The sequence below is a fragment of the Marmota monax genome, unplaced genomic scaffold (assembly GCF_021218885.2).
Source record: "Marmota monax isolate L192 unplaced genomic scaffold, Marmota_monax_Labrador192_F-V1.1 WCK01_AAM20220418_F8-fsc00010, whole genome shotgun sequence".
Taxonomy (NCBI): domain Eukaryota; kingdom Metazoa; phylum Chordata; class Mammalia; order Rodentia; family Sciuridae; genus Marmota; species Marmota monax.
Genome location: NW_026692321.1, coordinates 11,248,457 through 11,276,031, shown reverse-complemented (window position 1 = coordinate 11,276,031; position 27,575 = coordinate 11,248,457). Strand labels below are relative to the sequence as shown.

At 32.0% G+C, this 27,575-nt stretch overlaps 1 protein-coding gene and 1 long non-coding RNA gene across 7 annotated transcripts in view; one reads left to right on the top strand and one right to left on the bottom strand.

The window, feature by feature from the left end:
- Nucleotides 1-1,085: 1,085 nt before the first annotated feature.
- Gen1 (GEN1 Holliday junction 5' flap endonuclease) overlaps nucleotides 1,086-27,575 on the bottom strand; it is a 28,757-nt gene continuing 2,267 nt past the window's right edge. For 2 of the 6 annotated variants that reach the window (XM_046441303.2, XM_046441304.1), the window contains exons 2-15: nucleotides 24,121-24,296; nucleotides 23,202-23,388; nucleotides 19,819-19,995; nucleotides 18,196-18,306; nucleotides 15,708-15,781; nucleotides 13,727-13,818; nucleotides 12,959-13,069; nucleotides 12,172-12,322; nucleotides 11,845-11,881; nucleotides 11,679-11,759; nucleotides 10,633-10,763; nucleotides 7,685-7,746; nucleotides 5,647-5,793; nucleotides 1,086-5,155 (exon numbers count right to left, since the gene is read on the bottom strand). In XM_046441303.2, the coding sequence (XP_046297259.1) occupies nucleotides 3,825-5,155; nucleotides 5,647-5,793; nucleotides 7,685-7,746; nucleotides 10,633-10,763; nucleotides 11,679-11,759; nucleotides 11,845-11,881; nucleotides 12,172-12,322; nucleotides 12,959-13,069; nucleotides 13,727-13,818; nucleotides 15,708-15,781; nucleotides 18,196-18,306; nucleotides 19,819-19,995; nucleotides 23,202-23,388; nucleotides 24,121-24,281 (2,853 nt within the window). In that variant the 5' untranslated portion in view covers nucleotides 24,282-24,296 and the 3' untranslated portion in view covers nucleotides 1,086-3,824. Of the gene's footprint in view, nucleotides 5,156-5,646; nucleotides 5,794-6,081; nucleotides 6,099-7,684; nucleotides 7,747-10,632; nucleotides 10,764-11,678; nucleotides 11,760-11,844; nucleotides 11,882-12,171; nucleotides 12,323-12,958; nucleotides 13,070-13,726; nucleotides 13,819-15,707; nucleotides 15,782-18,195; nucleotides 18,307-19,818; nucleotides 19,996-23,201; nucleotides 23,389-24,120; nucleotides 24,297-27,575 lie in introns of those variants that run through there. The other 4 variants (XM_058578374.1, XM_046441307.2, XM_046441305.2 and 1 more) reach the window with 4 other exon arrangements.
- Nucleotides 5,790-25,452, top strand: LOC124090630 (uncharacterized). The gene is made up of 5 exons (XR_006851184.2): nucleotides 5,790-7,052; nucleotides 7,971-8,023; nucleotides 19,833-19,920; nucleotides 23,613-23,785; nucleotides 24,507-25,452. It is a non-coding gene; the product is annotated as an uncharacterized LOC124090630 (long non-coding RNA).

Sequence of the window (27,575 nt, the reverse complement as noted above, 5' to 3'; positions counted from 1 at the left end):
TAAATTCAAATCTGAAAGTTCTTCCAAATGGTAGTAACAGATGTATATATATCATTTACTGGGTGCCTATGTCAGTGATGGAAGATACTTTGTAGATATTCAAGCAGCTTTATAGGATACTACTCACCACTGTACCACCAGGGCCCAGCACAATGCTTGCTACATAATAGATCTTATATAAATATTTGAATAAATGAGTCTCAGAAAAGTTAGGAAATATCTCCAATGTCACAGAAACAACCTGTAGCAGAAAAGAAACTGAGCTACGCATGTCTGACAAAAAGGTTTTAGCCATGTCACCCAAAATACAAGCCATTCCCTCAAAGACTAATCTTACAAAGCCTCGAGTAGGTAGACAAGAACAAGCCTCCAAATATCGAAGTAAGAGGGAGAAACCAATTCCAAGATCCAAGTGGCAGACCTTAAGGGCAGAATTTCAGACACATGATGGTCATAAAGCGATAACCAAACACATAAACAGTAAGCTGTTGTAAGTCTGTGTATCAACAACACAACCAGATCAGCAAAGAATCAGTGCAACATAGAATGCTTTAAAAATGATTGGCATAACTCAGGTTATGAAATAAGTCCTTGAGGAAGAGAAAGTAAAAACTCACATTAAAGTGCATAAAGTTAGGGCTTGGGGATATAGTTCAGTTGGTAGAGTGCTTGCCTTGCATGCACAAGGCCCTGGGTTCAATCCCCAGCGACACACACACACACACACACACACACACACACAAAGGGCATACAGTTATAGCTAAATGAATACAGATAAGTCATTCCTTACACATTATTCATCTCAAAATCTCAAGAACAGCTCTGGAGAGGAACATCATTACCCTGGGTACATATGTGATTGCACAAATGGTGTGATTCTACATCAGGTACAACCAGATTGAAATGTTGTGCTCTATTTGTGTACAATGAATTGAAATGCATTCTGCTGTCGTGTATAATTAATTACAACAAAAAGAAAAAAGGCAGATCTAGATATTGTTATAAGTATTTGCCTGGATTAGATGGTCCTACTGATTATCATAGCTCAGAGTAATGCACAAATTAAGATAAGCAGACCATTGGGAGAACATTTAAATGGGATTTATTGGGGGGGGGAGCAATACAGTCTTTATAGAATTACTGATAATAAAAATTTTGTGAAGAACTTAGGTAAGCACTCAGTATATGGTTGATAATTATATAATAAATGTCAGTTTTCCTCCTTACTCAGCAATTTCTACTACTTCTAATTTTTATTATAAATAACAATGGACATTTGTGTACAAGTTTTTATGTGGACATTTTCTTTTTGCCTTGGGTATATGCCTAGGAGAATTGCATAGTAACTCTACATGTAACTATTTGAGTGAACATCAGACTTTTTCCAAAGTGGCTATCCCATTTTACACTACTGCTGGATTATAAAGGTACCAATTTCTCCATTGCCTTCATCCTTATTTTTTATATTTTAGCCATTCTATTGGATGTGAGGCAATAACAAGTTATGGTTTTGATTTGCATTTTGGTAGCTAATAATGTCAAGAATTTTTTCATGTGCTGATAATTTGTATATCTTCTTTGGAGAAATGTGTACTCTGCTCATTTTTAAGTTATCTTTTGTTATTGATTTGCAAGAATTCTTTATACAAGTCCCTTAGCACAGGATTTTCAAATATTTTTTTCCCATTTCACGGGTTGTCTCTTCACATTTTTCTTCTTCAGTGATGGGTATTGAATCTAGGGCCTTGTGCATACTAGACAAACACTCTACCACTGGGCTGCATCTTCAGCTCTCTTTACTTAGTTTGAGACAAGATCTCACTAAGTTGCCCAGGCTGGACCCAAATTTGTAATCCTCTGCCTCACCCTCCTGAGTGGTGGTATGACAGGCGTGCACCACCATGGCAGCTCTCTTCATTCTCTTAATGCTGTCCTTCATAACACAAGTTTTGATGATGTCTACTTTATCTTTCTTTTGTGGTGTCATATCTAAGAAGCCCTTGCCTAAACCAAAGCCCTGAAGATTTATACCTATTTCCTCCTAAGAGTTTTATAGTTTTACTTCCTATATTCAAGGATTTGATCCACTTTACAGTAATTTTTAAGCAATATATAACATGAAATAGGGATTAAGCTTCATTTTCATATAAATATCCAATATTCTCAACAGCATCTACTGAAAGACTATTGTTTCCCCATTGAACTCTCTTGACTCTGGTTGAAAATCAATTTATCATAAATGTGAGGGCATATTTCTAGATTCTTGATTCTATCCCATTGATCTATACTGACCCACATGTCTATCTTTATGTTAGTACAATATTTTTTTCATTAACAAAGTTTTGTAGTAAGTTTTGAAATCAGTGAGTCCTCCAATTTTCTGTTCAAAATTGGCTGTTCAGAGTCTCTAGAATTTCCATGATGCTAGAATGAGTTGCTAGGTTCTCCTACAAAAGCAATCCAGCCAGCCAGCCAGTCAGAAAACAAGCCTGCCAGAATTGATGGGTTGTACTGAATCTGATCAGTTTGAATAGTGTTGCCATTTTAAGTCTTCTGATTCATGAACATGAGATCTCCATTTATTAATTTCCTTTACAATACTTGTTACTTTTAGAATGTTTTTCCATTTGTTTTGTTAAATTTATTCCAAGGTGTTTTCTTCTTTTTGATGCTACTGTAAATGGAACTTTTTTCTTAATTTTCATTTAGAGAAATTTCATTTCTATTTTTATACTGTGAGTACACAGAAAAATAATTGATTTTTGCTGATCTGTATACTTCAACCTTGAGCTCATCAGTTTTAACAGATTTTTAATGGATTCCTTAGGAGTTTTCAATATACATTTGAAATATACATTCAATATATATTTTTCAATATTGTCATTTGCAAATAGAAGCAGTTTCACTATTTCTTTTCAAATCTGGATGCTCTCTAGAATTTTTCAGTACTAGATAAATTTATGAAAAACTTAATATGTGGATGTATTCAAATTAATAGGGCATAGATTAATTTTTAAAACAAAAGTAAGGGAAAGAAAAGTGCTATAGAAGAGAAAAAGCAGAAAACTCAATGAAATAGAAAGCAAGGAAACTGATTCCCACAGCACTACTACAGTATTAACTAGCTGTTTTGCATTCTTAATGAGGTAATAATCCTCTTAATGAGTTTATAATCCTCTTTTGGTTACACAAGGGATTTTCAAAATCTTTTTCCACTTGATATACCATGAACTTTGGGGAATAAGGATAAATTTCCTTAGTTTATTCAACCATTACAACCATGATTTTACTACATATTAACCATCCTCTCTCCTTTATCCCTCACAAAGGAGAAAAAGGTTACCACAAGTAAAAGAGGACACTAAAGTATCTTCACATTGAGAGAAAATGTAACTATCAGGTAAGTATAGTCGATAACATTACAAGATATTTATAAAAAGTTACCCTCTTGGGAACAAGCTGGAATATAAATAAATGCTTCAGTGGCTTGTGGAAGAAAAAGTAAAAATCAACAAATGAACAAAGCATTTACTCTGTCAAATAATGCACTATTTAAAACTATAAGAACAATATGGATATTTTTTAAAAACAATAAAAATGTGTTCTAAAAATATATATTATCTGAAATTTTATCACAGAAAGTCATTTTTAAAACCCAAATTTTAGATTCCACTTTTTAATTATAATTTTGATTAAAATGGCAGAAACTTTTCACAATATATAAAAATTAAATTTTTCTACTAAACAATAACTATCTACCCTCCCTCAGCTTTGCTTATATTGATAGTAGTATAATAATAAATTATACTGAAGTATCTTATCTTTCATGTATTCTGGAATCTTACTTTTAATCTCTGGGATAAAGGAAGAGGACTATCCAAATAAGTACCAGGCTCCATGTCTTTCTTATGACTTTGTAGACAACTCTCAGAACTTTTTGCTATATCTGGAAAACATTTTTCTTCATTTCCGGTTGTTTTATAAGACTTGACAAACAGTTCAGTTTCTTTAACATGTATCTTAGGGTTACTCAATTTGCTGTGGTTGTGTCCTTTGAAGTGGGCTGGGCTATGGTTCTGAGAACTGTAACACATTTTTTGAGTTGTGCACTTAGCTTTCCCAAATGTTGGGGTACTTTCTTCGTCAGAGGAATGTCTGTCAAAGAAAACACTATTCTTCATGACGATTTTTTGAATGCGTTGCCTATCAATTTTTCTACTACGATCTAAAGCAGGATGTAGTGGTCCAATTCTAATATCAGAGGTCTTTACTACTGGATTATTGACAGGATAAGGTATGGAAGTACTAACTTTATAGTTTTCTTGATGTAGCTGGTCTCCTTTTAGGAAATGAGACTTTCTAGATTCATTTTGCAAATTAATTTCTGGAAGATCTTTTGAAAGATGCAACAGACAATCAGAACTACTGTTATCAATACAAGATTCTTTGTCCCTTGTTAGGGACACAGTTTTCAGATGAATATCTGGTTGTATATTATCCTGAGGATATGATGATTTTATTTGTATTCGTTTCTTTAAAGGCAAATCCTGAAGATGTAAATCACTAATGCCAGAAAGCAGATGCTCTTCAGGACTAATCTTTTGAAGATTCCCATGCAACACTTTATTGATGTTTGTGGTACACCATTCTGATTCATATGACAACTGTTCTGGGATATTTCCAAAGTCTTCAGGGATGGCTGATAGGTCTGATTCAAGTTCTGATTGTTGTAAAACATGAGAGAGAGGGTTTATTTGAATAGCTGAAGAATTACTAAAAGAAGTATCTTCCCAGTCAATGGTACTCAAGTGTAGGTCAGTAATTGCAGATATATTATAGGATGAAGTATTAGGCTGATTAGATTCTGAAATTAGAGACTTACTGACATCTTTAATATCCTGTATAGTCAAAGGTCTTGAAGAAGACATTTGCTGTTGTGTACTCAAATAAGGAGCATTTTCAGGTAAAAGCAAGCCATTGGATAAGGCAGAAATAGATTTCTGTGGTAATGGAGGATCAGGAGAAATTTCCAAATTTAACTTGGCATTCTGCTTAAGAAAGATTTCACATGTGGGGTTTAAAGTCTTAAATGACTGAAAACTCATTACATCATCTGATTCTGGTGAACTGTTTCCTTTAGGTTTAATTTTCATATCTGAAAAAGAAAAAAAATATAATAAACAAGTATTTTCTTTTCCTTAACTTGGGCAAAAATACATAGTTCAGATCAGAAATCTTCTATATGAGCTGTTTTTTGCCTTTTCTCTTTTTCTTTATTCATTCCTAAAAATATTATAAAATATTTTCTTCTGGAAAAAAGTTATAATTGAGTTGTTTTTCTTAATGAGGTTTAAGAAATAGTAAAAAAATATATTAATAACCCCAAATGTTATAGTTAGATGCTCTGAATTCAGTTAGTATAATTATTAATACCTGGTTAAGTTAGTAGACACAGAAGAGAATGGTGTACTTCTGGTTTTTCAACTTTAAAAAAAAGTATATGAAGTTAAAGAGAAAAAGTATCATTCTTTCTTTTGATTTTATAGAACTTCCAACAAAATTTAGACAAGACATATTCAAATAGAATAGGTGGTTCTTATCTAACAGGAGTGTGTGGTATATACAGTTATCCAACACAGTACTTACTTTTTTTTGGTTTCTTCCCTTTAATTTCTAATTTTTGTTTTTGGTAGTCAGCTACAATCTCAGGATAGGCTGCTGTAAACAATGATTCTTCTTCGATTGTAAGTAGAAGCAATTCTCCATGTTGTTGTTCTTCTAAAACATAATGTTCTAAAAGATTAAAAATGCAGTAAAGCAGCCTTAATTATAGATTTGAAAAATCATTTTTCCCAGGTAACAAAGTATACCCCAGATTGACAATTTATCAGAAATCTTGCTTTATAAGATCTCTATTCTAATAGTATAGAATTTATTTATTTATTTTTGGTCTGGAAAAAACTGAAAGGAGATTCCTCTGAAATTAGAAGTTGAAAATTTTTTTGCTTCAGAGATGGTAGCAGCAGTTTAAAGAATAAAAAACTTTTGGGCTGGGATGGAATTCAGTGGTGGAGTGCTTACCTAGCATGTACACAGTCCTGGATTCAATCCCCAGTACCGGGAAGGAAAGAAAAAAAGAAAATAAGAGAACTTCAAGTTGGTTGGCTGGTTGGTTCTAATTTCTCCTAGTAATTGTTAAAATTCTGGATAAGAAATGGAATAGACAGTTTTCTATGACTTTAAAATTATTTTTCTTTAAAAGAGATGGCTTCTGAACAGAACAGAATTGAAAAGGTCATCAAAAATATTATTATGTCAGAGGTTATCTCTTCCTCTCTTTTGAAGTGCTAGGCATTGAACCCAGGACCTAACATTGCTAAACTAGTATTCTACCATTGACCTATACCCCAGGTCCCGTTATAAATTTCTTGAGGATATTCCCAAGCAGTTGATAATTCCCAAGAAGATGACAAATGAAAATGCATATATGTAAATTCATGATGTGATATAAAAATAGTAGACTAGATTCCCATGTTTATTCTATATGTGGGCAAAACTACATGCAAAGCCAAATTATAATGAAAACATCTATAACTTTATAGCAGAAGCAAAGGAAACAGGAGATCTTAAGGTGTTTCTTGTTTAAAATCAGCTTGTAGTCCACTTCTTCCCTCAGGAATAGCTCCCTCAAGGACAAATAAAAGTTACCTGTTCCTCAGTTCCAGATAGGAGAGATGCACTGCTAAACTGGGCTAATATTTTCTTTCCTGAAAATACATTAGTTGGTAGAACTGTTCCTACATAATTTCCAAATTCCTTAGCCTTCAATTTTCTTACTATTGCTTAGAATAGTTACCTATTTCTTTTTCTTTTCTTTCGGTACCAGGGGTTGAACTCAGGGGCACTCAACCACTGAATCACATCCCCAGCCCTTTTTGTATTTTATTTAGAGACAGGATGTCTCACTGAGTTGCTTAGGTTCACGCTACATTGCTGAGGCTGATTTTGAACTCAAGATCCTCCTGCCTCAACCTCCCGAGCTGAGATTATAGGTATGTGCCACTGTACCCAGCTCTAGTTACCTAGTTCTTTATATAATTTTATTTTTCAAAGTTTCCTACAGCTTAAACTTTAATTCATGCAAATATAATCACACAATCTAATTTCAAGAGCAAATAGATATAAACTTGGGATCATTTTCTATTTTAAATTATGTGTACTTTACTTGTCTCTGAAGATAATTCAGAACTCACAAAATTTCTGTGTGTGGCAAAAATAAGAGTAATGTGACAATTATAAATTCTCATAAAACTAAACAGAATAATGGAAAGGAAGGGTACCCTGTGACTATTCAGCAATTTCAACTGTTTTAGAACTAGTTATATTTAAAATCCAATGATTGGAACTTTTGTAGAATAATTTTTTAAAGAATACATTGATATTATTTTCTTAAACATTACAAAATAAATACCAACTAAAAATCACTTGAAGTTTATCATATTATTAATCAAAGTCTATTTAAAATAATACAAGTAAATCAGTTTACACAAATAAACTAAAAAATTAATGTATGGTACATGCTTTATATGTATCTTATGTTATATGTAGTTACACACACACACTTACTACACATGTATGGTCAAATATTTTACGTTAAAACATTTTTCTTATATTGAATACCTACCAGGCTTTTCCCATTCTACTTGAAAACAATGAACTCCATTTCTGATTCGAGGTTTAACAATTCTGAAAAATAAATTCATCTAATGAAGTCTAATTGTATGTGTCATAGAAATTTTCAATTTACAGACAGAATAATTCAATTGCTATTGATTTTTATTCTAAGTAAAAATAAGAAATTACTGCCTAGTTATTCCTTTGAGTAGCTAAAAGAATAATTTTATATTTCGTGCACAAGATTTATAATTGTTATATTTTTCTTAGTAAACTGTTCCTTCTTTATTGGGCAGCGCTCCTTTTTTCCATGATTTTCACTTTGAAGTCTACTTTATTACATTATTTGGTAAGTATGTGCCTCATAAATCTTCTTAAATCTCTTTATTTTATACAAACTTGCTATTATTTTGTATGTTCTTAGTAAACACAGTATCCAATAAACTTGCAACAGATGAGTTTAATCCACTCACATTTATTGTGATTACTGATTAAATTGGATGCATTCATAAATGTTATTTTGTGTTTTCTGTTACCAGCTTGTTCTTTGCTACTTCCTCCTTCTTATATGATTTTGGTTTGATACTTTTATTTTCTTATTTTAATTTTGTTGGTAAGGATGACCAAGATTATACTTCTTGTGGTTACTCTTTATATGTCTGAAAATACCTTTTCTGTGGAAAATGTTTTAATAATTTCTAGGTGACCAATTACGTCACTCAGTAATGAATATAAATATAAATAAAATATTTCACTTTGAAATATTAGTCCATCATTTCCTATCAGCATCTATTACTGTTATGAAAGGTATGTGCTATCAGATTGTCATTCCTTTGCCTTTTGTCATTTTTGATACTTCCCCCCAAACTTTTTATTTTGAAAAGTTTCAAAACATTAGAAAAGTTACAATAGTACAATGAATATTAACACGTTTATTGAAACTCGCCAGTCTTAATATTTTGCCAAATTTGTTTTTTCCCGTTTGAAAATTAGTTGCATACATGCCTTAGAACATCACCCCTACAAAGCCCAAATATGTGAAGATTTCTTCTCCCTAGCCACAAAGCAAGCTTCAGAAAATTAGTACTATTATACAGTTCATTTTGATTTTCCCTCTCTGTACTTAAAAATGTACTTTGTAGCTTCAAGAAAACTCAGAATCCAGTCAGGATCACAATATTTTGCTTATATTTTCATATCTCTTTAATCTAGAAAAACTTTATAGCTTTAAAATTTTTATTATATTCATAAAGAAGAGTCCAGAATGGCAGTTCTGTGAAGTGTTCCTCACTTTGGATTCATTAGACTGTATTTTTCCTCATTAGATTGAGATGAAACTTCTTTTGGCTAAAACATTACATAGAACTGGGGCTATAGCTCATTGGTTAAGCACTTGCCTAGAATGCATGAGGTCCTGCATTCAATTACCAGCACTGCCAAAAAATCAAAAATAAATAAGCACACACACACACAGAGACACACACTCACATACATGCAGATGATATGATATCTTTATTAGTAGTCATTACTAACTTAATTAAGCTGATCTCTACTTCTGAAGGTACCATTTTTCCTTTGTAATTAATCTATGGAATGTCAGTTGAAATCATACTTTTTTCCCAGCAATCTTTCATCAGTGTCTTCAATATTTGTTGATGATTCTTTCTTGACTTGTTTATTAGCACTTTTTAAGACATTCCTTTTATGCTCAATATCTAGATATGCTGGGTACAATATGCTGGATTTATTTATTGTACTTGGAATATAAATTTTAGAAAACTTTATCAAATGTTATCTCTTCAAAAACTACTTTTCAGCCGGGGACAGTGGCACATGCCTGTAATCCTAGTGGCTCTGGAGGCTGAGGCAAGATGATTGCAAGTTCAAAGCCAGCCTCAGCAATGGAGAGGTGCTAAGCAACTCAGTGAGACCGTATCTCTAAATAAAATAAAATAGGTCTAGGGATGTGGCTCAGTGATTGAGTACCTGAGTTCAATTCCTAGTACCAAACAAACAAAAACTACTACTACTTTTCCTCCTAGTTGGTTCTAGAAAACAGGTAGAAATTCTCAAAGTATTCTCAAGTTAAACTTAAATATTTTTCATTAGTGTTAAGTTGTCTTCTGTGTGACTTGATTAGTAGTCTTCTAATACTCCAATTCTCTGTGATCAAATTAAGCCTAGAGTCCCATGTTTAAATGACTTTTTCTTAAGACTTTATCTCTAATTTTTAAGACTTCTAGAAGTTCACTTTTTATATCCATTTATTTAAAATCATTTCTATCTACTTCGTTTTGTAATTTCACCTTTTCGTCTTCTTACGGAAATATCCTTCATTTCCTTGAGACTTCCTAGTATTCAGAAAGGCCAATAAATTCAAAATAAAAAATAAAATAAAAACCATCAGTGTTAACTATTTAATAAAACTGACTTGGAGTGAATTCATGATGCAATTGTTTTTAAAAACTATTTTATTTCTTTATCTACAATGCATTTTTCTTTAATTCTCTCATATTTTATCTCTGTTCTCACTTCTACTTCTCCATTTCTTGCTGAGTATTTTTCAGCAGCAATTCCAGCCTAGTTACTGGGTTTTAAGAAACAAATCTGACCCTATCAGGCCTTGGTTTTAGTCCCTTATTCCCTCTATACTTTTGTTTCTTTCCTAGTCTACTGAAATTGTTATCTTGTTAAGTCTAGCTCTTTTTATATTTATTTCTTTTGATAACCTATTATTACTGTCTTTGAAGTAGGAGAATATGTCAAAGCATGATTTGACTGTGTTGTCTAAACTAAAAGCTCTGAATATGCTTTTCATGTCCCAGGAGGTTTTTCCTCCACCTTTGCAAAGTAAAGAGCTACATATCCCACTTTTAGAGATATTAAGAATAGTTTAGATCATCACATATTCTAATGGAAACAAGGAGTCTTCATCACATAATTCTTAAGCTACATTACCGTATTGGCTGTAATTGTTTAGAGTTCCTTCTACCAAGTTTTCTTTCTTTCATGTCATAGCGGGTCAAAAGTACCAACAATTTCTCACATGCATAGGGATTGGGCCATTCCATTTTTTCAAGGGTAAATCTCTGTAAATATGATAAAAATAAGACAAGACTTTAAAAATTTCTTGGAAACAAATAATACTCTTAGGTGTTACCATTTTTTCCATTATAATTTAAATTAAAATTAATGAGAGTATTACTAGAAAGAACAATGAGCCTTCTAAGGAGGAAGCACTGGACAATGATGAAGTTCTAAGATTCTTGGTCTGAATGCCAGCATACTTCCTAGACTTTGGGTTAGGTAACTTAACCCATCTAATGGTTAGTTTACTCTGTGAAATGGAGACAATATAACCTAACTCACAGATTATGAAGATTGAGAATATATGTAAATTATTAAATGCAATAGTAAATTTTAAGTGGTCACTAAATGTTGGCTGCAATTATTAATATGGTTATTGAAAGGGGCAAGTAGCAAATAGTTACAATTTATTGAGCCATTTCTGTGCCCAGAGCCGCTATACTAAGGGATAATAAACATAATCTCATTTAATACTTATGGTAACAAGTAATGTTATTTTTGTTTTGAGGATAATGCATATTCCAGGTCACATAGTGATGACAGACTGTTCAAATTTATATCTAGATCACAGATTTCAAATCTCAATCCTTTTGTAACTTATATTGCCTTCCACAATCATGCATGTGATCCTGACATTCTTTGGTGGAAGCCCCCTCCCCACAAACATAGTCCCGGATACAATATGGATATATGGTAACTGGATATATGGTAATTAAGACATTTTCAAAAAAATAGCATTATTGTGATTTCTCTTATGGTATAGAAAGTATGTCCACTGTGTGGCAAAGGAGTAAAGGATAAAAGTAAATACTAAAAAATATATGAATAGTCAATAACTATCTGTTTTCATTTTTAAACCTCTTGAATAAATTCATTACTAACTTTGTACTATAAAGTAATAATTCATTTTAGGGTACCTGGAACAATAATAAATCAGGTCTTTGGTACCTGATTACCTTCATCAATTTATCTTTGTTCACAAGGAATTCTTGAATAACCTACGAGGGGGGAAAAAAAAAAGGAATTGGGACCATGAAACTTAAAAAGTTCATGAAATGAATATACAATTGAATTATTGGTTACCTCATGAAATGGGAATCCCTCACAACTGCAAGCTTTCCTGAAAATAAATTATATACATTATTACTATAATCAGACAATTATTGACAGAATCTGAAATGATCTTGTCCAATCTCCTGTCTTTTAAAGAAAAATATTACATGTAGTTCTTAAACATTCATCAAGTTTATAGCTGAATAACAACTATCTCCTAAGATGGCTGATTTTTGGAGTGGAATCAAGAAAAGTATATGTATGACTAATCTAGATGTGGGAGGTTATGTGAAAAGAGTTCAATCACAAGTCTATATACAGCTCATGATAGGAAAAAAAAAGTCTTAAAAAAAATACCTCTTAATAATGTTCTCTACTCCATTTAGTTGCCTATCGTGTTCTGTCTGGTGCCATTCACAAGGACAGGAGTATTCATAGTCATGCGGTTCACAGTATCTATCACTTTTACATAATTTGCATCCATTACGTTCATGATCCTTAGGTGAGCCTTTATGGAGAAAGTGTATATATATATATATATATATATATATATATATATATACAAGAAAGTATAATTTTCAGTGCTTATGAATTACTTTCTATTACATTTTTTTCATTATCTAAACTTTCAAAAATTGGTACTGCCTAGCATAGGTTTTAGTAAATTTGAGTTGAATAGAGTAAAATTTGAGTTGAACAGAGTAAAAACTTTCTGGTTTATGTAGTAGCTATAGAAAAGCATAATGCAATTATTACCAAAATGATGATTTATTTAATAGAATGATTAATGGGTTAATAATTAATAATAGGGTTTCTTTGATTAGCATATTAAAAGCATATGCCAGTTAATTACCTCTGTCAGCGCGTAGCTCTCAGTTACACAGTTATTTTTAAACTAGGCTTGAAACATAAATAGATTATGACTACAACATAGGCGTGGGGCCCAAGTTTCCTTAAACAGGAAAAGTGTGGTTACCTTCAACATTGTTTTGAGAGTATAGAAGAGCATGTATATATACTTAATTTGAGTTACAGTTGTCATTTATAAAATATCAAGAAATTACAGAATATCATATTATTTGTAAAAACATTTATATTCTTCTATGATTTAATTTATAAATTAACAAAGTCAGTGAAAACTTACACTGAGATGAGCTAATAGGATCTCCTAATCTCGTTTGGGAGTGAAAGGCCTTTCTGACACAGCTGTGCTCAGTGATATATACATATTTTTTTTCTTTCCCTCCTCCTCCTCCTTTTTTTTTTAAAAAAAAAACAAAACACAACTAAGACTAATGGAGATCCAAGTTATTTTCAATAAGAGTGACTATATATAGAAATTAGTTTGAAGTCATTATCTTTACACATAGTAAAAGTGCATTATGGGACAATAAATAATCATCTAAGTAAATAAATATAAATAATTACCACAGGGGGCTGGGGTAGTGGCTCAGTGGTAAAGCATTTGCCTAGCATGTGTGAGGCACTGGGTTCGATTCTCAGCACCAAATATAAATAAATAAAATAAAGATCCATTGACAACCAAAAAGTATTTAAAAAAAAAAAAAAAAACACCAAAAAGTAAAATGGTTTCAATTCCATTTTTCCCATTTTTAAAAAAAGGATTTATATATTGAAAACATGATAATTTTAAGATATAAGTAATTAGGTATCAGTTTGAAATTATACTTATTGTGTATTTATCATCTGTTCACATCATTTCATTCAACAAATATTTACTGAGAGTCTATTATCTGTGTATAACAATTTGAATCTAAGGCATTCCCAACCTAGTGGGAAAAAGCCTTCAAAGTATTATTAATAAAGGTATGAAAAAGTACAATGAGAACAGTAATGAAAGTGTGGATATCAGACTTTCATATCATGAGGATAGTCCCTCTTGTCTGCTTACCTGGATGGCAGCACACAGAGCAGTGAGCCAGTTTTTTAGCTACTCGTGGTTGCACAGCAGAATAACATGATTTTTCATTCCACTGATTAAATCTGCAATAGAAATTGTTTTTTTGGGGGGGGCAGGGGTCACAAAAATGCTGTTATCAAATGTCAATTTACTCTATTTCCTTTCACCTGACAAATTATCTTCCCTTTGGTGGGAGATAAATTTGATGACCTTGCCTGGAAAAACCCTTAGTCACAAGTTTTAAATGTGGCCTTAAGAAGAGCAGAATTGCCCTCTGGATGCTGTGGTACATGCCTGTAATCCCAGCGGCATGGGGGGCTGAGGCAGGAGTATGGCGAGCTCAAAGCCAGCTGCAGGAACTTAGCAAAGCCTTAAGCAACTTAGTGAGACCCTGGCTCTAAATAATGTGTAAAAAAGGACTGGGGATGTGGCTTATTTGTTAAGTGTCCCTGAATTCAATTCCCAGTTAAAAAAAAAAAAAAAGCACAATTACCAAAAAGGAGAGAGTATATACCTAAATGTGGGTATTGTAATCATATATTATATATTCACTCAGCATCTCTTTAGAAGGAGCTTGTTAGATAGCAATATATGGAGAGAATGATTTACATATCTTTGCTCTCTTCTCTATATGCCAGAGTTTAAAACAAACAGAATGTGTACATGAACATTTTTCTACATCAGAAATCAGAGCAAAGTGTAATATATAAACCAAATAAGAAATCTGCATTAGTTGAAATGAGCATTTCTTAATCTGTTATGCAAACAGAAAAACATTACTCATTTAATGAAAAAAATTTAAATATATATTACAGTGGAAATTTCTAATAAATAAAAGTTAATTTTGCTTTTGTCTAACATTCCATGTTAACATAAAACCACCAAAAAGCTAGGTAGTAAGCATAAAGCATTAAGTACCGTGAAATGTGTCCCTCTACTTACAGAAGTTAAGGTTTCAATAAAAAGCTAAATTACCTCTTAAGTTCTTTAGATAATATCTGGTACTTAGAATTATTTTTTAGCTGTTAGAATTTTACTCATTTACCACAAAGACAAAGTACAAGTTTGTTAAAAATTAGCATTAATCGCTTCTGGAGAAGTGATAAAGAACTAAAAATGATAGTGATAAAGTGATAAAGATATAAAAATCAAAAGTATTCAGGGAAAGCCAGCATAAATTTATGAAAATTAGAATAATAGATAATTATAAAAAGCAATATAACTTAAGTACTTTTAAGTGTTAAGAGAAACATTTATGAAACTGCCCAAAGTACGAATTTGCTGAAACTGTTTCAAGAATGCCCTGGAATTAGTCAACTAACATATTTGCTTGCTTTTCCGTCTTTTTACTATTCTTCAAAATTCCCAAATGATTCCTTCACACACCCCAATGCCAAAGTACACCTTTTCTTTCCTGTTTTGGCACAGTAATCACTGGTGTCAATAATGGGTTTGCTGAAGTCCTAGATGTATCAATAGTTTTTATGGCTAAAAAAGAAGCTTTACAGGAAAGAATACAGGAATGTGAATTATCTTTCATGGTCATTCCTTCTTTATTTCTATCACTTAGTATTTCTTTTCAGGCATTCACCACCTATCTCAACCTATTGGGGCCAAGACTGTTGAATTCTCCCTGTGTCCCAGTTCTTTTCCTCCTCATTTATTCTACAACTTAGTAGTAAACAGCCTGTAGTAAAATGTCCATGGTTATAAATAAAAGCATTTCAAATGGTACTAATAGTGTTTAGTGAGCTAATAATATATCTTTTAAACTATTTATATACTTAGGACATATATTCTCATTTCCCCTTTGGAAAGTTTTAGAATAAATAAAAATAAATTATTTTAAATGAAAACAGCAATTTAAAAATACAAAGACCCTTTTTTTGGAAGGGATAGTCCTGTTTGTGATACTATTAAATTTGACAAGAATCAAAGTCCAATGTTGCAAGAAAAAGTTATTTTTAGTTACCTCTCAAGCAAACTTTGACCTTTCAAAATCTGTATGAGTTTCAATGCTTGCTCTTTTCCAACTCCAGGGACTCCCTTTCAGAAAGGGGAACAAAAAATTCAAATGTTAATAACCAGCTAAACAAAGTGTAGTGAGTTCTTCAATGGAAGACTGTGCAGCTGAAAGAAACAAAAAGAGAACTCTGTGTAATGATAGAAAAATATGTAAGATACATTGTTACATGTGAAACCTAACTGCAAAATAATGTATGATGTAGATTTGTTAGCAATTATATTATTAGACTATTAAACAAAAAAATTGAGATGATATGCCAAACCACTAATAGTATTGTTTTAAAGTTGTAGTTGGACACAATATCTTTATTTTATTTTTATGTGGTGCTGAGGATCAAACCCAGGGCCTCACACATGCTAGGCGAGTGCTCTACTGCTGAGCCACAACCCCAGCCCTACTATTTCTTTTTTTTTTTTAAAAGGGGAGAAAAGAACATAATTTTAGAGGGCTTTCACTTTCTAAGTTAATTGTTTCAGTAATTTTTTTTTTTAACTTAACATTCTATTTGTAATCAGGAAAATTAGTTTATTTAATTATATGAACATTTAATATTTAAAGACCCAGAAACATAAAAAAGAAGAAAAGTTTGAAGTTTATTAAAAACCTCATAAAATTAAAATGTGAATTTCAAATGCACAAAAATTATACACACAAACATATTCACATCACAAGTTCTGGTTTGAATCTATTGGTTCTTGGTTCCTATCAAAGTTTATGAATATATTCCTATTAGTAAGGCTGCTATTTGTCCATTATGCACTAAGATAGAACACCAGTTTCAAAATACTTACAAACTGGTTGGTAATGACCAATACCCGAGCACCCTGAATATCTGTCTGACTGCCAACCCACCTATACCCAAGATCCAGCTACTAAAAAGCTAGTCCATGCTACAGCAGAGGCTACCTCGAAGTCAGTTCCATCTCTATAGTCTATGACTTTGGCATGCTAGTTGTTAGATATTTTGAACTTCCTATATTAAATTATGGTAGTACATTGTCTTAAAAAGAGATAGCATCTTTGTTTACAAAGGATACAGAAAGTCAAACTAGCTAAGGCTTGCTGCATATTGTAAATACCATTGTAGCTAAAGCTGGTTTCTGGGAGTTTAAAGTTTTAAGTTCAAATTTGTTGAATTCAACACTGAGCCATTTTTAGATTTTAATTATTACATATAAGAAAATAGGATCTTTTATTTAAGGAGATTTACAATAAAATAATGGTTTGTTGTATTTAAAGGTCTTTCCTTCTGCTTTCTTTTACCAGTTTAAAAAAAGTCATAGTGGCTGGGTGTGGTGGTGCATGCCTGCAATTCCAGTGGCTCAGGAGGTGGAGGCAGGAGGATTGGGAGTTCAAAACCAGCCTCAGCAATTTAGCAAAGTGCTAAGCAACTCTGTGAGAACTTGTCTCTAATAAGACACATAATAGGACTAGGGATGTGGCTCAGTGGTCAAGTGCCCAAGTTCAATCCTTGGTCCCCCCACCTTAAAAAGGTATTGATTCCTATAGATAGCCACTGAAGACATGTTAGAAGTCAAAGTTAATTATTTTATTCTCCTGTTTTTTCATTTCTCTTTGGTGCAAAAAAAAAAAAAAAAAAAAAAAAAAAGGTCATTCTTCTTCGTACTTCTTTTAGGAACAGAGGTAATATGAAGGATTTGTCAGGGTAGAGATTATTTGTAGGGATACAATGATGTGAATACATAGTACCTACAGCGCCTGTCATTTTTATTTTTAAGCACAGTATTTAAGAAAACGGGTTATTCTTATAATTCTTAATTTATCACTTACCTATATATTATATTTATTTGTTACAGAGTACCATATTATACATCCTAAGATATAAATTAAATGTTTCAGTGAACAAAACCTAGTGCAATGCTGAGTGGCATGGAAATATGAATGGCTTACCTCAATAATCATGTTGCTTAGCAACATTAATAACAATGAGCATGTGTACAACTGGAAATCTACAATGGATATTGAAAACTAAAAAAACTGACAAAAACAATGACAGAAAGTAGCATTGGCATGATATAAGAAAAGAGCAATTACTGTTTTTTTTTTTATAAGGGTAGTCAAACTTGAATGTGAATCTCTCCATCTAGAGTAATGGTTTAACTGAGATTCAAACTGTGATACCATTTATCATGCTATTATATTCTGGTTTCTAACAGTCAGTGTCATATGTCGGCTCTTTAACACTATCTGAAACCAAAGATGCTATCTCTTTATGGTGTTTGAAAGATTTTTAAGACAATGTACTACCATGGTTTAATATAGGAATGATGATGTTCAAAATATTTAACAACTATTTTAGTTATTGAATGGCTTGTTATGCCTAAATACTTCAAGTTAGATTCTTAATTATATAACTACACGTAAGGTACCAAAAAGATACACTTAAAAGTAAGTAAACATAATTTCAGCTTGCCTTTGGAAGATAGTCACAGCCAAGAAGTATTGCTAGTCCAACCAGAGCATCTCTGTCCAAACCTAGTTTACTCTTGATAGATGACATTGTGTAACAGTCAATGTGAGGATCCTAAAGAAAATAGATAAGTTCAATCTTCAAAAGGTAAATGTTTACACATTAAACAACATTACAAAAACCAATTTGTCAGTTACCTTTCTTTCTTTCTTTTTTTGGGGTTCCAATCCTTTTTATTTTGAGACAGGGTCTCACTAAGTTGCTTAAATCCTTGCTAAGTTGCAGAGGCTGGTTTTGAACTGGTAATCCTCCTGCCTTAGCCTCCCAAGCTGCTGGGATTATAGCATGTGCCACCACACCCAGTAGTTTACCTTTAAAAATTTAACTATTCCTAAAATTTAAGTAGAAAAATTATTTGGATGACCAGAATCTTCATAGACTCTGACACTTCAATAGACAGAAATAAAGTCATAGCTGTTTCAAAAACAGTTTAAAAAATAAGCCATAGTGGATTATGTTTTCCTCTTTATTGCTTTTGGTTTATAAAAATAGCGTATAATACATATTGTAGAAAATAAGCATTCCCTATAATTGTATTGCCTTAATTATTATTAGTACCTTGGTGCATATTCTTCCAAAAAACCATTTTGACACATATACGCTAACGTTTATTATTAACTGCATTTTTATGCAAAAGTAGAATTCCATGAAATACTATTTTGTAACATTTTATCTCAACAATCTTCCTGGGTATCTTTTATGTCAATAATATATATCTTTTAAATGACTGCATGACATTTGATATGGATTCTGAGGCAGTGTTTCTCAGTGGCAATACTATTAGCACTTTGGGAGGGATAACAGGATTGTTTGGCAGGAGGTTTAGCTTGCATGGCCTTTATAGGCTCCCTTGCCTAATTCTGAATCATTGCAAACAAATTGCCTACTGGCAGTATTCTCTGCTGAGGACCATGACTGTTAACAGTATTAAACCAGTCCCTTTCTATAAATGAACATTTGGGTTGTTGGCTAAATTTTTGTAATTATTAACAATGTTACAATGAACATCCTGCCTTATTTACTTATCTGCACATTTAGAGGTCATTTTGAGGATGAAATAATAAAATGGAAATGTGGGTCAAAGTGATGTATTTCGCATCTAATTCTGTGGTATTTTCTTGAAAGTGATTAAGAATTAAATCATGTGAAACAAAGTCTAGCCTTTAGTAGAAAAATCTACATTTTAAAGAAAAAGAATTATGTGGCCGTAATTTTTAAAATTTTTTGAAAATTTATTTTTAAGTTGATAAAAAGCAAAAATTGTACGTAAGTATGAGGTACTAAGAATCATTTCAATACATGTATATAATCTGTAATGTTTAAATTGAATTAATCATATGTACTTCCTCAAATTTTATCATCATTTATTTATGCCAAAAATTTTAAAACCTCTAACTCTTTGAAATGTATAGCAAAGATATTTTTAATAACAGTAAACATTTTATTTAGCAAATGCTATATGCCAGGCATTACATTAAGCATTTTACATATATTATTTCATTTAATCAGCCCTTTTAAAAAGGTAACTAACTTATAAAACAAACACTAAAGAAAGAAAACAAATACCTTTGTACTTATAGTGAAATTCCTGTAGAGAGTCTGGGCTCCATAGAGGAAAGCATCACCATCGTTGGTAAGGCAGCCATCTACCTGGCCACTGGCATTGAGGTGAGCACACATGGCTTCTGCTTCTCCAGCAGCCTGAACCCAGGGGACTCCTAGACATTCTAGCATATCTAGGCACTGAAGCAAAAAGCAGGTGCGAGAAATAAAAATATATTTTTACTGCTAGTTTCTTCAGCGTTTAATTTACTACATTACAAATACTAATAGTAGCAATTTAGGTATTTTAAAAATTAAATTGAAAAAAATGCTTGGGAATTTGAACATTGATACTTCCTCTTAAGGAACACTATAACTTTTCTAGGTGTGATAATAAAAAAATCATATTGTTACTGTTTTTTCATGTTTTAGAAGCTATCTTTTAGAAAATAGCACTGAAATACTGAGAATTACACAATATTATGGGTGGCATTTGTTTCAAAATAATGTGGGAATAAGACAGTGGGTAGAGACATAGATGACATAGACCAATTTTTAAGATTGGTGATAAGTTACTTTTGTCTTAATTTAAGATATTTTTGTGATAAAAATTAAGATTTTTTAATGTCAATTACAAAGTAATATGTATTTGTCTTTTGTTCAATGCTATCTTCAAATTCTGAAAATATTTTTGAATAAAAACGGATCACATGAAGATTCACACACGTAAACTATAGAACTATAATAACTTTTCTCACATGATAGTCAAACCAATATGAGCTTTAGTTTTTTTGGTGGTGTTGGGGATTGAACCCAGGACCTTGTGGATATGAGGCAAGCACTCTACCAACTGAGCTATATCCCCAGCTCCCAGTATGAGCTTTTGGGACGAAGATCCTAGTGCACAACTTTAGCTTGAAGACTTAATAACTTTTTCATTTATGAAACTCTCATATTGTGGGGAAACCATAGAGTCATTTGTTGGTGTCCTTCTAGAAAATCAAATGTCTGGGCAGCATGATTACATCATTTTGTGATACATAAATAACCCATTGTGAGTTTTCTTTGGATTATGGTTAAGCTACCCAACTGAGTAGCTTACAGTTAGCCATATGAACTAGGTCATCTTTTTTGTCCTATATTATTCTCTCTGTATTGGGGAATACTTAGAATGCTGGAAAAAAGAAGATTTTGACTTGTATTTTCCAGTGACTGACAGAATAAACACCTTTGGTTTAGACTTGTTGATCACTTTCATGTTATCATACATACCAAAAACTTCTGCCAGGTGTTACCTACGGTAGATAAGATTCAAAAAGACAAAATATTATGTTGAAAAAAAATTACTTCTCAGGAATCTGGACAGGTAATTTTAGGGAGAAAATTTTATTACAGGTGTTATTTCTACCTTAAACACTGATAAGAAGCCTCCTTTCCTAATAAGCAAAGTCACTGCAGCTTCTTGTACCATTTGTCATTACAACTTTTTTCAAAGAACCAGCACAGAGGAAGTAATGAGGCTGCCTGCAATTGTTTCCTACCCTGTTCTTCTATCATGTAGGGGAGTTGGTATAGGAGGATGAATTATTTGTGCTTTTCATGCTCATACCTAAATGTCGGCAGTGGATTAGAAAGATGTAGGGCCTGCCTACTAACTAGGAATACAAAAATACAAAAATGAAAAGACAAGCAATACTGAACTGACACAAAATGCCTTAGAGCACCATGATATTTAAAATGCAGTACAAAACCTTTCTTCAATTACTGACAGTTGTTAAGATGGAATACTCACTAATTAAAAACTATTTTTTAAAAATCACATAATAGATAATAGACAAAATTTTAGAAGAGGAGAAAAATGACTTAGTTTATGCAATGTCTTTTAAAATAAATGAAATTTTTAACAAAAACTGAAAAGAAAAACAGGGAAATTAATCCAAAGCAAATATATAGTTTATATGCTTAATATATAAAGGACTTATACAAAAGTAAAATTAAAACCTCAAGAGGTAAGTAAGTAAAGGACATGATGATCTCACTTAAAGACAGACTCAAAATAGGTGGCCAGCTTAAGTTAACCATGAAAAGTCCAATACATAATAAATGTAACCTTTGCTTCTGCAGAGTACAAAGAAAAATCTGCCAACATCCATTGTTTTTGTTAATGCACCAAAATGGTTTATCTTACATTTGTACAGGTAGAAAATACGTGACAAGAGCTACAAAATTATTCTTAAACTTTGGTTTATCAAATCATTTTGGGTAATTTTTATCTAAAATTCTAAATCACAAGAGAAAGCTACATACACAAAAAAATGCTCATCATAATTTCATGTATAATGGAGAACAACTAAAAAGCAACAATGGATACATCATGCAAACAATTCACAGGTTCACGTATGTTGTACAACCACTACAAACTATGATTTTTTAATAGAATATGGCAACAGGAAACTACGTGTATGATAAATGAAAAGCCCATGATAAAAATTATTTAATCTACTACTATGAATTTTTAAGTTACACATTCAAAAAGAGACAAGGAGGCTAGAGTTGTGGCTCTGCGGTAGAGCACTTGCGTAAAATGTGTGAGGCATTGGGTTTTATTCTCAACACAGCATATAAATAAATCAATAAAATAAAGGTCCATCAACATCTAAAAAAATTTTTAAAAAAGAGACAAAATATTTTCCTTTTATTATATTTTAGAATATAACATAATATATTTTAGGCACATTCTTTATTTCTGTTTTTTGGGTACTAGGGTTTGAACCCAGGGATGCTTCATAAATGAGTTACATTCCCAACTTTTTTATTTTTTTCTTTGAGACAGGTCTCACTAAATTTCTGAAGCTGGCTTAGAATGTGTGATATTCCACCTCAGCCCTCTGAGTTTCTGGAATTAGAGTCATGCATCACCACACCAAACCCTTCTTAATTTTTATAAAAATATAAATTATAACAATGTTATGAGTAATGTATAAATAATACATTATAATAACAATAATTACTTTATAAAATTATAAGCCCTAAGGGAAGCCAAATATATGAACTATCTATATATGAACTATGATGAATTTTGAATGAAAGAAGTGTGAATTAACAAGACCTCATGTATTTGGGAATTCTTTAAGTGCTGAAGATGTTATAAAAGATACTCAAGATCCTACCTACCATGTATTTGTTACTTTAGATATATTTTTCTCTAATTTCTCAGAATTTCTAAATGCCAATGCCAGGACTTGGGTTCAGATCAGTTTTACTCTAAAATATACACTCTTTTTTTTTGTATATAAAGGTCTTCTCTTCACAGTATAGCTAATGATTACTCAAGTTTACAAAGTTTATTAGAGTAAAATGTACTCTTTAATTAAAGTCAGATTATTTAGTCGAATCTGAATGCCTACCTCTCTTAAGACTGACTTAAAATGTGATCTCCCTGTTTTCTGAGACCATGCTTTTCCAGAAGGTCCATACCGAATCTGATTCCTCTTATTCATGACGTCAGCTTTCAGCTTTGGTGGTTCCCCTTCCATAACAAACACCAGTTTTACATCCATTTGTGTTAAATATGAGATACGAAAAAATAAGTTCCTGAGATACATAAATTAGTAATATATTAACCATAAATGTGTAATGACAGTGTAAGTCAAAATTGTATGAACACAAAGGCAAAACCACTAAGACTAGTACCAAAAATATTAAGTGCAATAACATTTTCATTACTAAGAGTTAGTTTACATGTAGTGGAGAAAACTGAATGTTTTTATGTGAGGGAGATTAACTACTATTCTCATTGTTATGTGAAAAATGATTAGGAGGAGACCAAGAGCAGAGGAAGGGAAACGAGTGAAGGTGTTATTTCAGCTGTACAGATGAGAGAATTTGGCATGAACTGAAGTGGTGTATATGGACACTGAGCGAAGTTTGTGAAAACAAAACATATTTTAAAATAGAACTGTCAAGACTTATTCATGCACTGATGTGAGAGGTAAGATGGGGAGATAATGGTTCCCCAAATTCTGGCTTTTAGCAACTGATACATCCTACAGTATAGATTACGTGGGAGATAGATGTGAGTCTGAAGCTCAAAAAATAAGAGGTACAAATCTGTGAGTCATTAGTATAAAAATGGCATATTTAGAACTACTATATTTTAAAATCTCAAAAATCATCAGTATAAAAATGGCAGATTTAGATATGCTAAATATATTTTAAATTCTTAAAATATAAAAGAACAACAAAAAATTAAGTTTAAATAAAGCCAAGATACCAAGAAGACACTTTATACAAATATACATTCACACTTAAGAACTCTGATTTTACCTGAGGTGTGGCTTCATGACGGTTCCAATCATTTTTTTGACCGACTGGGCCTCACACACCCAGAGACTCAAATCAACTGCAATGGTTTTCCCACTAAGACTCTGCAAGTCGATGTGTTGCTTAACAGGCTCCAAAATTTGCCACAAGTCATTCACTCCCATTCTGTTGATTATCTACTGTTATTTGAAATATATTTTACAAAAAAATTTGTTAAAGGAAACAGAAGTTCAGAACATAAATTCAAACAGTATATTTTGAGTGAGTTCTGGAAAATGTGTAGAAGATTATTTTCATTTCTTTCACTTGTCAGCCTCAGCCTTTTATGAATTAAGAACACCCCAAACATTACAAATATTTAAAAGTTGTTTTAACTATCTTTGTTCTAGCTAATAACAGAAGCTTACAAATGAAGAGATGGGAATAAAATGCAGAGATCCTGTAAAAAGAGGATGGGACCAGTCCTCTATCAAAATGAAAAACAAACAAAAAGAAAAAAGGAAGCAAGTGTGGAAAAAGATAACAACAGAAGGACAGAAAAACCAAAGGGGGTTAATGAAAGAAAATTTTGGTGGAAAATGGGGGGAGAACAAACAAGATGGAGAGTTGGAGGAATATGGAGTTATCTTTTTAAAAACTGCACTCCCCCCCCCCCCCCCAGTACTGGGGACTAAATTCAGCTGTGTTCTACCACTGAACTACCCATCCAGTCCTTTTTATTTTGGACAGGTTCTCACTAAGTTGAAGGTTGGCCTCAAACTTGCAATCCTGCCTCAGCCTCCCAAATTGCTGGGATAACAGGCATGTGACACATGCCCAGCTAAAGGATAATATCTTTTAAATTGCATGGTGATACATGTTTATTGAGGAGAATTGAAAACTTAAAAGTTTAAATCACCTATAGTTCTACTATTCAAAGTAAATAATGCTGAACAACTTTCCACGTATAGTATAGGACATTTTAAAAACAAAATTGTTTTAACCTCTAATGTTCTTCTGTGCTTTGTTGTTTTTTATAGGCCAACCTTTCCTTTTTAAACACATTTTTCTTTTCCTTTGTTATTATCTGATGAAGATATTATATAGCACTCACAATGAGGATTAAGTCTGACTCTGCAAATTCAATCCAGATTATTATCTTCCCTCCAGAAAAAAAAAAAAAAAGGGAGAAGGCAAAAACACATAAGTCTAAAGGTCAGACTTCACCTGTATGTGGAAACTTTGTGAATAAAGATCACTGTATTATCTTTAACAGAGTGCATCTTAAAAGTAGATTTTCTCAAATTGCTCATGGGTGCAAAGAAAATAAATATTGTTAAGTGTTGCTATCAGTAACTTAGCCTGTTTTTCCGCATCTTTATTTTATGATGTGGCCATATTACCACTGAGTATTAGCCTGTGCATTCATATTCATGAAAAGTGCACAAATATATGCAGATTTGTCAATTTACAAAGAAAAATATACAGAAACACAAAAAAGCATTTAGTAGTTAATGATGATCTAATGCTAATATTCTCTACATCAAAGAGCTCCACTGGTCATAGACATTCTACTGTGACATAGATTCAGAGTTAATTGGGAAAATTTCAGGAAAGAATGGGGACTAATATATTTTTTAAAGTATTATGATGAAGTGAAATAATACTTTCAAAGTACTAACCATCAGAACACATAAAACTAAGAAAGTCTGAGGGGGAAATTCTTGCTGATAAATTCTGTTATCATTTTTGATTCACATTGAATACTGGAATATACTGGCTCTGAAGGAAATGGTAATTCCTTCATAAAGCAATGTTATCATAAGTGATCCTATTTCTTTTAAATGTGATCTTGATTCTAGAAGTCAAAATGTCAATGCAAGTTATCTTCTGATTTAGCCATACCTCTCTACATATCTACTTTAAGATATGCTTAGATGTATACAGAATTATATACAGCAATATTCACTGTAGTACTGCTCATAAAAATGACAGAATTACATTGGTTTCCAGAAAGTAAAATTTGAGCTACTATCTGTGCTAAAAAGTGTTCTCTTCTCCATTTTCCCTTAGTTATTTGACATTTTCTAGAAAAATGTCTTTCATTGTCACTCTTCCTGATTACTATGTTCTTTAATCCATCTCAAAGCCTTTAAACCACTTTGGTTCCTTATCCCACAGTTTCCATGTATCTACAGAAATGGATTTGAAAATTTCTAAAGCCCATTTCTTTCATAAGCAAAGAATTCCTATGGAATATGCCAGTTTTTCACTTTTTTCTCTAAATGATAGGAATCAAGGAGACATTTTTAAAGAAGCTAACTTCTTTATATGACTGACCCATTCCAATAAATCCTTTTTTTCCCTTAGAAGTTTATCACTAGTGAATTTCTATTGGATCTTCTTGATTTATTGTAAGATTTAATAGCATTCACTACTTTCAACTAAAAACTATAGATTAGGACCATGCCAAGGAACAATATCTAAAGGATTGGGGGTTGGACAAAAATTAGAACTTTTCTTTAACGTTTTCATCTTCTCTAATATAATCCCACATCCTCTGACATGTCCCCTGAGCTCCTGACTAACCTCTAATTGCCTACTTGTTCACATGGATGCATAGATCTAGATTCCACCATAAGTTTGTCTCCATACAACTGTATGCCTTCTGACTAGTCTCTCTGCTTCCATTTTTCACTATCCTCTATGCCCACACAATCCTTCTTCTCACATTAGCTAGACTGATCCTGATTAAAAACCTAAATCATCATCTTTCTGGCAACGAACAGTGACTTTCCTCATGAGTAAGACTTTGCGTCACAAGTTAATTTTCTTCATTTAATGGTGGCTATCTTTAGACAGTTATAAAATGCAAAAGGGATTAATGTAAAACTACACGAGTACTAACTTAATACATTTTTAAAAAACACTATTTTAGAATTAGCTTCAAAATATCTACAACTGAAGTTTAAAAATACATGATCTTTTTAAAGACCATTCATAAAAGTAGGATATTAAAAGAACATTTCAATTTTGAAAGGGAAAAATGGCATGAAATTTATTTAAAAGTACACCTTGTTTTAAGCAGTTAATCCAAAATTTCTATCATCTATTGTTTCTACTCATCACATGTTCTCTTTATCAGTCATTTCTCCCAAGTGACATTAAATAGCAATGATCAAGAAACTAAAAAAGCATATAAAATTCCAAAAAGAGACAGGAAGCAACAGCTTTTAAGATACTGAACTACACTAAAGAAACCGATGGTTCTTGTAGGAGGTGATAATCAACACAAGGTTACTTAAAAGTAGATCAGTATCAAGTAAAATTTAAAATTACTACATCTTGATCCATTAAAAACTGTGTAATTTTTCCATGCTTTTTATTTTTTAATTGGATAAAATTTGAAATTTTTGTGGTGTGGGATTTGGTGAGTGTCTACTTAAAACTTTCACTTTGTAATAACTTGATTGATGCCA